This window comes from Trachypithecus francoisi, unplaced genomic scaffold (genome assembly GCF_009764315.1).
Source record: "Trachypithecus francoisi isolate TF-2019V2 unplaced genomic scaffold, Tfra_2.0 Lachesis_group14, whole genome shotgun sequence".
Lineage (NCBI taxonomy): Eukaryota > Metazoa > Chordata > Mammalia > Primates > Cercopithecidae > Trachypithecus > Trachypithecus francoisi.
In genome coordinates, this window is record NW_022681459.1 from 54,821,841 (window position 1) to 54,833,878 (window position 12,038).

General features: G+C 47.0%; 1 protein-coding gene across 5 annotated transcripts in view; it reads right to left on the minus strand.

Annotated features, from left to right (window-relative positions):
* Positions 1-9,800: 9,800 nt before the first annotated feature.
* TBC1D22A (TBC1 domain family member 22A) overlaps positions 9,801-12,038 on the minus strand; it is a 407,988-nt gene continuing 405,750 nt past the window's right edge. For all 5 annotated transcript variants that reach the window (XM_033233545.1, XM_033233543.1, XM_033233544.1 and 2 more), the window contains one exon: positions 9,801-12,013. In XM_033233545.1, the coding sequence (XP_033089436.1) occupies positions 11,885-12,013 (129 nt within the window). In that variant the 3' untranslated portion in view covers positions 9,801-11,884. The remainder of the gene's footprint in view (positions 12,014-12,038) is intronic.

Genomic DNA, 12,038 nt, shown 5'->3' on the forward strand with positions numbered 1-12,038 from the left:
AAGGCTGCCCCTTCAACTTACTGAGTGCTTTGTGATGTATTCAGGGTTTTTTAACTTCCTTTTTGAGTCAATATTTGTCATTTGTATTTTTCTAGAAAGTTGCCCATTTCAGCCAGAATTTCAAATTCATAGGTACAAAGCTGCTCATAGGATGCAATTATAATTTTTTAAATTAATAGACTACAGTTTTTAGAGCACTCTTAGGTTCATAACAAAAATAAGCAGAAAGCAGAGTTCCCACCTAACCCCCCCCACATCCGCCCCTCCAAGGCCAGCACCCTGAACCATAGACACATTTCACAGACACAGCTGATGACCAACACTGACACATCATTATCTTCCAAGGTCAACAGTTTGCATTAGGTTCACTCTTTCTGTTGTACATTCTATGGATTTGGACAAATGTATATTATCCACCATTACAGAATCAGACAGAGCAGCTTCACTGCCCTAAAGATCCTCTGCACTCTGCCTATTCATCCCACTGCCCCCAGCCCCTAGAAACCACTGATGTATTTACTGTCTCCATGGTTTTCCTTTCTCCAGAATGTCATATACTTGAAGTCCTAGTGTGTAGCCTTTTCAGATTGGCTTCTTTCACTTAGCTGTATGCATTAAAATTTCCTTCCTGTCTTTTCATGGCTTCATAGCTCATTTCTTTTTTATCACTAAACGATATCCCATTGCATGGGCATATCATAGTTTGTTCATTCACTTATTGAAAGACATTTTTGTTGCTTCCAGGTTCGGACAATCATAAGAAAACATTCATTTGTAGTTTTTTGTGTTTGAACATTTTTTGACTCAATGGGGTAAATATCTAGAAGCATGACTGCTGGATTATATGATAAGACTACAATTAGCTTTAGAAGAAACTGCCACACTGTCTTCCAAAGTGGCTGCACCATTTTGCATTCCCACCAGCAAATGCGTGAGAGTTCCTGTTGCTCCACATCCTCATCAGTAGTTGGTGTAGTCAGTGTTTTGGATTTTGGCCATTCTATTTTTTTAAATTTTGCAACTTAAAAAAAAATTGTGGGTACATACGTGTATATATTTATGGGGTACATAAGATGTTTTGATACAGGCATGCCATGTGAACTAAGCACATCATGGAGAATGGGGTGTCCACCCCTCAAGCATTTATCCTTTGAGTTACAAACAATCCAATTACATTATTTTAAAATATAAAATTGTTATTATTGACTATAGTCACCATGTTGTGCTATCAAATAGTAGGTCATATTCATTCTTCCTATTTTTTTTATACCTATTAACCAGCCCCACCTCTCCACACAACCCTCCACTACCATTTCCAACCTCTGGTGATCATCCATCTGTTCTCTATGTCCACTGGTTCAACTGTTTTGATTTTTAGATCCCACAAAAAAAGTAAGAACATGCGATGTTTGTCTTTCTGTTCCAGGATTATTTCACTTAACATAATGACCTCCAGTTCCATCCATGTTGTTGCAAATGACAGGATCTCATGCTTTTTTATGGCTGAATAGTACTCCATTGTGTATATGTACCATATTTTTTATCCATTCATCTGTTGATGGGCAGACACTTAGATTGCTTCCAAATCTTGGCTATTGTAAACAGTGCTGCAATAAATATAGGAGTGCAGATATCTCTTCCATATGCTGATTTCCCTTCTTTTCGGGGTATGATATATGATATATATGATACATGATATATAAATATATATGATATATATGATATAAATATATATTATATATATATCAGTGGGATTGCTGGATCATATGGTAGCTCAATTTTTAGTTTTTTAAGGAACTTCCAAGCTGTTCTCCGTAGTGATTTTAGTAAATTACATTCCTACCAATAGTGTACAAGAGTTCTCTTTTCTCCACATCCTTACCAGCATTTGTTATTGCCTGTCCCTTGGATATAAGCCATTTTAACTGGGATAAGATGATATCTCATTGTATTAATAGTTTTGATTTGCATTTCTCTGATGATCAGTGATGTTAAGCACCTTTTCATAAGCCTTTTGACATTTGTATGGCTTCTTTTGAGAAATGTATATTCAAATCTTTTCCCATTTTTGATCAGATCATTATTTTTTTTCTGTAGAGTTGTTTGAGCTCCTTATACATTCTGGTTATTAATCCCTTGTCAGAGGAGTAGTTTGCAAATATTTTCTCCCATTCTGTGAATCATTTCTTCAATTTACTGGTTGTTTGCTGTGCAGAAGCTTTTTAACTAACGTGATCTCATTTGTCCATCTGTGCTTGTGGGGTAGTATTCAAGAAATCTTCACCCAGACCAATGTCCTGGAGATGTTCCCCAATGTTTTCCTGTAGTAATTTCATAGTTTGAGGTCTTAGATTTAAGACTTTTTTTTTTTTTTTTTTGGTATATGGCAAGAGATACAGGTCTAGTTTCATTCTTTTGTATATGGAGATCCAGTTTTCTCAGCACCATGTATTGAAGAGACTATCTTTTCCCCCAGTGTCCATTTTTGGCACCTTGGTCAAAAATGATTTCACTGTAGGTGTGTGGATTTGTTTCTGGGTTCTCTGTTCTGTTCCATTGGTCTATGTGTCTGTTTTTATGCCAGTACCCTGCTGTTTTGGTTACTATAGCTTTGCAGTATAATTTGAAGTCAGGTAATGTGATTCCTCCTGTTTTGTTCTTTTCACTTAGGCTAGCTTTGGCTATTCTGGGTCTTTGTGATTCCATATAAATTTTAGGATTGTTTTTCTATTTCTGTGGAGAATGTCTTTGGTATTTTGGTGGGATTGCATTGAATCTGTAGACTGCTTTGGGTAGTATGGACATTTTACCAATATTTATTCTTCCAATCCATGAACATAGAATATTTTTTCATTTATTGGTGTCCTCTTCAATTTCCTTCATCAGCATTTTATAGTTTTCATTATAGAGATTTTTCACTTATTTGGTTAAGTTCACTCCTAGGTATTTAATTTTGTGTGGCCATGATAAATTAGATGACTTTTTAAATTTTTTTTCACATTGTCCGCTGTCGGCATATAGAAATGCTATTGATTTTTGTATGATGATTTGTATCTTGCAACCGTACTGAATTTGTTTACCAGTTCTAATAGTTTCCTTGTGAAGTCTTTAGGTTTTTCCAAATATGAGATCATATCATCAACAAATAAGGATAATTTGACTGCTTCCTTTCCAATTTGGATATTCTTTATATATTTCTCTTGTCTGACTGCTCTAGCCAGGACTTCAGTATACTATGTTGAATAACAGTTGTGACAGTGGGCATCCTTGTCATGTTCCAGATGTTAGAGGAAAGGCTTTCAGTTGTTCCCCATTCAGTATGATACTTGCTGTGGGTCTGTAGTATATGGCTTTTATTATGTTGAGGTATATTCCTTCCATATTGTTTTTTTTTTTTGCAGGTTTTGATTATGAAAAAATGTTGAATTTTATCAAATACTTTTTCAGCTCCAAGAGTCAAGTCCTAGAATTGGGGACTCAAAGAGCCCACCTGATGCTTTAACTCCCTGTGGCAGTGTTGGTACCTAAAGCCAGCAAGTCTCAGAGGCTAAGGCTCTGGATATAGTACCTGGGTATCACTGCTGGTTATTCAGGGCCCAAGGGCTCTTCAGTTAGCAGGTGATGAATGCTCACAGGATTGGGTCCCTTCCTTCAAGGCAGTGGACTCTCTTCTGGTCTAGGGTGTGTCTGATTTTTGACTCTTACGAAGGTGTCTTTTCTGTGTAGATAGTTGTTAACTTGGCATCCTTGTGTGAGGCGACGATTGATTGGTGGAGATTTCTATTCTGCCACCTTGCTCTGCCTCTCCTGCTTATATCAGATTTTGGCCATCCCGTGTGTAGTGGTATTTCATTGTTGAGCGTATTTTGCAATACGCTAAGCATATTTTTGTATGTTTATTTGCTATCTGTGTATCTTCTTGGGTGAGGTGTCCAGATATTTTGCCCATTTTAAAATTGGGCTGTTTTTTATTGAGTTTTAAGAGTTCTTTTTAAATTTTAGATGGCAGTTCTTTATCAGGTATGTCTTTTGCAATTATTTTCCCCCACTCTGTGGCTTGATTTTGGTTCTCCTGATGCTTATAATATTTAAAATATCTTCAGCATCTGCAGTTTCACCTCCCTTCATTATTACAGTTGGATTTTAATCCTTAGGAGTTCATCTATTTGTCATTCAACAAACATTATTCAGCTCCTACTATAGACAGGTCCTGTTTCTGAATGCTGGAGATACACCAACTGCAGAACAGGCAAAGATGCTTACTCTCAAGTCTCCATTATTAGTCTTTTCTAAAAGTAAACTTTTGTTTTTTTCAGTCATTTCCATTTTTTGTGTTTCTTTGCTACTCCAATAATTTTTGTTTCTATATTGATTATTTTGTCTTCTTTTTAAACCTTTTTCCCATTGGCCCATCATTTTCTGCAAATGAGTTATAATTTCCCATTATACTTGTGGATAGGTCAGTATTTCCTCATCATTGTATCCATTTTTGCCTTGTTTATGCTGAGGTTAGGTTATGTTGTTATATTTATACAGGTCCATGACTGAGTGAAGCACTTTTGATCACATGAAACACCCTCTTTGTCCTTGTTAATCCTTTTTAAATGTGATTTGGGGGAATACAGATAGATATTCCAGCCACATTTGGGGAGGTGGGTAGTATTTCCTCCATATTTTTTCCATCCTTCCATTTCAAACAAAATTTTTAGTCTTGGTATATCTCTCATCAATGGTATGTTGTTGGCTTTTATGGAGTTTTTAAAAGTATAATGTATCTCCTTTTGAATAGGTGACTATAAATTATTTATCACGATCATATCTGAACTTGCTTGGGCCCTGGTAATTAATGCTTCGCATTTACCATACTTTTTCTTTGCTTTTTTTTCCTACGTCTTTTCTTGCTTCTTAACTTTGTTCCTTCTTTTTCCCCTCTCCTGGAAGTTACCCACTCCATTCCCAACGTTATCGTTAAATTTCTAAATAATTTATCAAACTTACATTTTCTAAGATATTCCAAAGGAAACCAGATGTGCAGACCTGCAGCCTCTGTTGCAAACCACTGTAGGGTGGGGAGGGCTGCAGCGATTTTGTTAACTCCTGTATTCGGCAATAATGACTGAAGAATCCCACTCCTAAAAATCTATTATGGGAAAAGTACCCAGAAATGTGGACATTTATCACAGCACCATTTGCTAGAGGAAAAAAATAGCAGCAACTTGATGTATAATAAAGGAATAAATTATGTTAATCCATGCAACTGCATATTATGCAGTCATTAAAATCACATTTTTGAAGAATTGTAATGATATGAGAAAATGCTTATGATCATAGCATCACACGAAATCCCAAGTTAGTCTCTTTCTGTCTCTTTTGGCTGCAGCAGGAAGGAAACAGATGCTCCACCACAATGGGAGTTTTGAGAGAGGCCAGGTATGCAGCTCTGTGAGCAGCAGGGAAGGATAGATTCCCCAGAGATGCAGACATACCCATAAGAAGGGCTAGGACCGGCCGGGCGCGGTGGCTCAAGCCTGTAATCCCAGCACTTTGGGAGGCCGAGACGGGCGGATCACGAGGTCAGGAGATTGAGACCATCCTGGCTAACACGGTGAAACCCCGTCTCTACTAAAAAAATACAAAAAATTAGCCGGGCGAGATGGCGGGCGCCTGTAGTCCCAGCTACTCGGGAGGCCAAGGCGAGAGAATGGCGTAAACCCGGGAGGCGGAGCTTGCAGTGAGCTGAGATCCGGCCACTGCACTCCAGCCTGGGCGACAGAGCGAAACTCTGTCTCAAAAAAAAAAAAAAAAAAAAAAGAAGGGCTAGGACCGACCACACCCAGTGTGGGGGAGGAACGAGAACCGTCGCCAGCCAGTGGAAATGTAAGCTGGAGAAGGTGCTTTGGAAAATCGTTTGTCACGATCTATTGGAGGGAAGGATGCACGCCCTATGACTCTGCAATCCTGCTTGTAGGGGAAAGAAAAGCACAGAACCGGGGCACATGTCCACCGAGAGGCATGCAGATATTCAGAGGGGCATTGCTTATAAATGACCCCAAACTGGACACAATCCAAATGTCCATCAGGAGTAGAAGGGACAAATTGCAATCTATTCAAGTGATGGAAAACTTTACAGCAATGGAAAAGAAGAAACCACACTTAATACCACACAGATATTTCCACAAACAGAAAGTTGAAGCCGGGTGCGGTGGCTCATGCCTGTAATCCCAGCACTTTGGGAGGCCGAGGCAGGCGGATCACGAGGTCAGGAGATCGAGACTATCCTGGCTAACACGGTGAAATCCTATCTCTACTAAAAAGCCAAAATTCAGCCGGGCGAGGTGGCGGGCACCTGTGGTCCCAGCTACTCTGGAGGCTGAGGCAGGAGAATGGCATGAACCCGGGAGGCAGAGCTTGCAGTGAGCCGGGACTGAGCCACTGCACTCCAGCCTGGGTGCCAGAGCAACAGTCCGTCTCAAAAAACAAAAACAAAAACAAAACAAAACAAAAAAGAAAGTTGAGCAAGAAGAGTTGTTCACAAAAGAGTACATATTGTATAATTCCATTCATATAATAAAAGTGTACAAATAAGCAGAACTAAAGGATGGTTTGGAAGTCAGCGGTGGGTCATGCTTGGGAAAGGGGTGCACACAGGGAGCTCCAAGGTGGGCCATGTTCTATTTCTTGACCAGGGTTGTGGTTACATGGTGTCATGAGTCCATTCTCACACTGGTAATAAAGACATACCTGAGACTGGGTAATTCATAAAGAAGAGAGGTTTAATAGACTCACCGTTCCACGTAGCTGGGGAGGTCTTACCATCATGGCGGAAGGCAAGGAGGCACAACGTCTTATCTCACATGGATGGCGGCAGGAGAGAATGAGAGTCAAGTAAAAGGGGTTTCCCCTTATAAAACCATCAGATCTCGTGAGACTGGTTCCCTACCATGAGAACAGTATGGGGGAAACCACCCCCATGATTCAATTATCTCCCACCAGGTCCCTTCCACCATACATGGGAATTACAGGAGCTACAGTTCAAGATGAGAACTCGGTGGGGACACACCCAAACCATATCACATGGGGTGTCTGCTTTGGGATGATTCTCCGAGACCTAGGTTTGTGTTGTGTCTGCCACTTCACAGCTTAAATGTAAAAACAGAAAAATTAACGAAAAATCACTGCAAAATATTCAGAAAAAAATACAGACTCAAAGAGAGAGGGTATTTGTTTTCTACTGCTACATAACAGACGATCATAGACACAGCCCAAAGTCACGCAGCCAGCCCTGGTGCAGGCAGATGGCTGGTGAATGTTTTTTCGTTTCTGTGACTATTGGTGATGTGAACTTCTTATCGGTCACTTGCACCACTTTTGTGAACTGCCCATTTTCTGTGCTGTGCCCATTTTTACCGATTTCCAAGATCTCCACGTGCTGAGGAATCTGAATCTGCCTTGCCTAGGTGATTCAGGCAAGGTGAACTGGCATGGTGAACTGGCGTGTCATTCACATTTGTCTTTGGTGACAGAGGCTGGGTCTTAGTGGTCCCTGCCATCTGCTTTGGTAGCATGTACTACAGATATATATTATTATTCTTTTTCTATCTTGTTTTTGCCCCTGGCATCATGCTTAGAAAGCCTTTTACCATTGCCAATAACAAAAATAGCCATGCGTTGAGTATTTGGGGGTGATTTTTATATTTACATCCACTTATCTGGAAGTTGAATATAATTTTTTTTCCTAAAAGAATAATCAGGCCGGGCACGATGGCTCACACCTATAATCCCAGCATTTTGGGAGGCCAAGGCAGGCAGATCATTTGAGGTCAGGAGTTCGAGACCAGCCTGACCAACATGGTGAAACCCCATCTCTACCAAAAATACCAAAAAAATTAGCCGGGTGTCATGGTGGGCACCTGTAATCCCAGCTGTTCAGGAGGCTGAGGCATGAGAATCACTTGCACCCAGGAGGCAGAGGTTGCAGTGAGCCGAGATCATGCCACTGCACTCCAGCCTGGGCCACAGAGCAAGACCCTGTCTCAAGAAATAAAAAAGTAAGAACAACCAGCCTCATCTTGTCAACAAAACGGACTCCGGCTGGGTGGCTCACACAGGACCACGTAAGTGGCCGTGTGTGCTCCTGGGTGGAGGCCATCCTGTGCTGAGGACCCTCCATGCCAAGAAGTGGCAGAGTGGGTGTGGAAAGGCCTCACAGCTGAGTGGGGCCCAGCCCAAGCAGCCTGCAGCCCCGCAGGACTAAGTGCAGCACCAGAGGGAAGCCAAGAAGCTAGAGCTGAGAGAGGAGAGGAACAGTGGGCAGGGGCCGGGGAGGCCCACACCCCCAGGGGTCTGAGTCTCTGGCGAACTCCACAGGACTGCGGCCCTGAGAGAAGATCACTGGGGCCGCAGGGCAGACAAGCAGCCTCTAGCTCTGGAGGATGGCAGGGAGGCTGGTGTGCTGCAGCTTGAGATGGCACCTGTCATTCTGCAGCCTGTCCCATGTCCTCAGTGGAGTGGGTCTGCTCAAACACAGACGGGATTCCTCCCGTTTCCATTCATCAGTGACAATGCACAGAAGCGTCCCACCTGCTAGTTCTTCCAAAAGCACAAACCACAGACTTCCCATCTCTGACTCCCCAGGACCCCAACGCTCCCAACGTGCCTGACCTTGCCAAGGGCACAACAGTGGTGCCAGCAGGCCGAGCCTCTCCCCGGGACCGGGCAGGGTGAGGTGCACGGGACAGCAGCCACCACAGGTCAGGGACTGATCTCAGGACTGCTGGGCCCGGGCTACCTGCAGGAGCAGAGTGAGCACAGGCTGTGAAGACCCCAAGCTGGACCCAAGGAGCCAACTGCTGAGCTGCGAACTCCGGGGAACCGGGAAGGCAAATGGCAGCTGCGGGGCTGGGACCTGGAGTCAGGAGCTGAACACCTGGTGGCTGCTGGGGACAGCCAGTCTCCGTCCTGCAGCCCACAACCCTGCAGACCACAGCCAGGCATCAGTGAGGTCAGCCCACGTGCCGGGCCACCGGGCCCAGGAAGGCAGCCACGCCTGGCTCAGCTCCGCACTGGGTTGCCACGGAGAGAGGTGAAGGCACTGCTCCCACTTTGTGGAGCCACCAGCCCACCCACGGGGACGGGAGCACACCCCACACCCAGTCCGTGGGCAGCACAAGGCAGTGGAAAGCCAAGTGCTGCCAAGGGAGGGTCCTGAGGGTGGGGCACCAGGGGGGGTGTGGGGTACCCGAGGGTGGGGACCCAGACGGGGATATTCAGAGGGGTGTGGCGCACCTGGAAAGCTGCCCTGAGAAACTGAGGCCCTCTGAAGGGTAAGGAGGGCATTTCAGTGTGTGGGTGGGGGCGAGGCAAGTGTATCCCAGGAGAGAGGGGGTAGACCCCAGACCCTGGTGCCTCCCCTAGAACAGCCCTTTTCACAGCAGGTGCTTGACAGACGTGGCCCAAGGAGAGGTCCCTTGTGCAGGAGCCTGGCAGGGGCCAGCCTGGACCCCACAATCCCATGTTCCAGCCAGTGCAGAGCTGGGCTTCAGGCATCAGACCCATGTCTGAGTCTTGCACCACCCGGGCAAGTGGCATCCCTGCACCACCTGTGCAGGTGTAGCCCCATCTCCCTGAGAGGTCCCGTGGGTGGCAGCGAGACCACAGGTGCTGCTGTGCCCACGCTGGTGTGCTGTAATGGCACCACCTGGTATGCTGCAATGGCCCTGAGCTCAGTCTCTTGGCAGGGCTGGGCCAGGGTGCCCCGTCCTCGATGGGCAAGTCCTCGAATCACAGGCCAAGGCCGCGGCTTTGTCACTGATCTTTATTCCGTGTTTTTAGCACGTCACATCCAGACAGCACACCCCGAACATTCCAGATGGATCTGCTCAGACTCAAGGCCCGTGGCCAACACCCCTCGCATTCAGTCTTGGCATTTACATGTATGTGGAGATGAAATGCACACAGGGCTGAACTCCGTGGAGCGTCCTGTTTAAAACATAAACCACCTCAAGAAGCAGGTGAGTTGTATCCGCAACACTCTGGCCACACAGCATGATCCGAACTAGAGAAGGGAATCCTCCCAGGGCTGATCTCTGCAAAGCCACCCAGGCCTTCCTGCACACGGCCATGGCGGCGGCTCTTCTTGTGACGGAATCCCCTCCCCATCTAGAAAAGGAGGCGGCAGGAGGAGGAGGCATGGCTGGTCTGAGGACCCCCTGACCCTGGGGTGGGGACAGGCAAGGCAGGGGTAAGGCGTGCCCGCATATGATCTGAAGCAAGCCCATCTCTTTGCTGGTTTGGGAGCATCTGACGTTTGCACAGCATTTTGTGCTAATTTCCATGCTGTGCGTAATGACCCCGGATTTTTAAAACAGAAGCAGAAACACACACATCACTTATGCCTGTATGTCCCACAGTCTCCAGCAGTGTCCCAGGGCCTGGGAGAGGACACGGCTGGTCCTGAGGGACAGAGAGTCTGAGAAGTCGGTCACCAGTGGGTCGCTGAGGACATGAGCCTGTCCTGGGCTCAGGGATCAGAGAGGCTGTGGCTGTGGCCCTACCCATATTCCAGGGGCCATGCGGCCTGTGACACACTGAGGGAATACTGGGGAGCCAGTCCCAAGGCCGCTGGAGCCACCGACACAGCCCTAGCAGAGCACTGGGCAGGGGCTGGGTCTGGGCCCTTCCACACTTAGAGCCCCAAGGAACCAGTCCACAGGGGAACCAGTCCAGGGCAGAACCGGTATACAGCAGGAACCGGTCCACAGTGGGAACCAGTCCACGGCGGAACCAGTCCAGGGCGGAACCGGTATACAGCGGGAACCGGTCCACAGTGGGAACCAGTCCATGGCGGAACCAGTCCAGGGCGAACTGGTCCACAGTGGGAACTGGTCCAGGGCAGAACCCGTCCACAGCGGAACCAGTCACACCTCCCCCACACCTGGCAGATCTGGATAAGGAGAGCAAGCCCGGGGAGCCTCCAGAAACTCATTCCACTTCCAGGCCGTGGTGAGAAGAGCACTGTGGTTCAAGGCTTTGATGACAGGGCCGCGACCCCCTACCCTGTCTGCCAGCCCAACATGGCCCAACAGCCTGGGTGGGTCTCCATGGGCTCTGTCTGAGGCCAGCCCCTACCTGCCTGGTGGGGCCACTTGGCCCTGGACCTCAGGGAGGTGGGGGGTTTTCTCTTGTAAAAGAGGTTCGAGGTGAAAGTAAGGTGATGGCGAGGCCTCCCTTTGCTCCCAGCCTTTGGTCCCACGGCCTCCCAGGCACTTGGCGGGTTCACAAGTCAGACTCCAGCCTTCAGCTTCCCAGCCACATTTAAACCAAGCAAGCAGGAAAACACATGGAGGGAAAGGGCCAGCAGCAGTGAAAGATGGCTGCGAGGGGATCTCCCAGCACAGAGACCCCGGGTCAGTGCAACGTCTCGGTCTAGATTTTGTCTATATTTTATTCTTTCACTCAACAGAATAGCAGTTTTGCATTTCAGAGTAGGTATGAGATGGCCACCGCCTTGTTCCGGCCTTGGAGACAGCAGGCCTCCCGAGAGGCTAGCCCGCCGAGGCTGCCCTGGATGGGGGGCTACAGGAGGCAGCCATTTGGCAAGGACACTGCAGGGAAAGGGTGAGGGGACCCCTGACCTGCCTCTGGCTGCCGAAGCCAGGGCCCTCCCCGGGCTCTCTTTGGTATCCCAGAAAACAGAGGCTGTCGTCCCTGTCCTTGTCAGCCCTAGACCAAGTCTGGGGCCCATCCTCGCCAGCTCCCTTGGAGGGTGGGGCCACCTTGCAAGGCCTTCTGGCAGCCCAGGACCAGCTCACAGGGGCCTACCACCGGCCGGGCAGGTGGGGCGCGCCACCCGGGACAGTGTGGCCAGCTGCAGGTGGGCCCAGGCTCATTTCTTATAGTGATTAGGGGCGTCGGCGAAGGCAAACTTGAGGCGGTAGGCCTCGGCCAGCAACAGGCTGACGTCCTCGTCATCCCAGTGGGCTGTGGGCAGGTTCTGAAGGAAAAGCAGCAGCTCCTGGGGAGAAAGACACAAGCCCAGG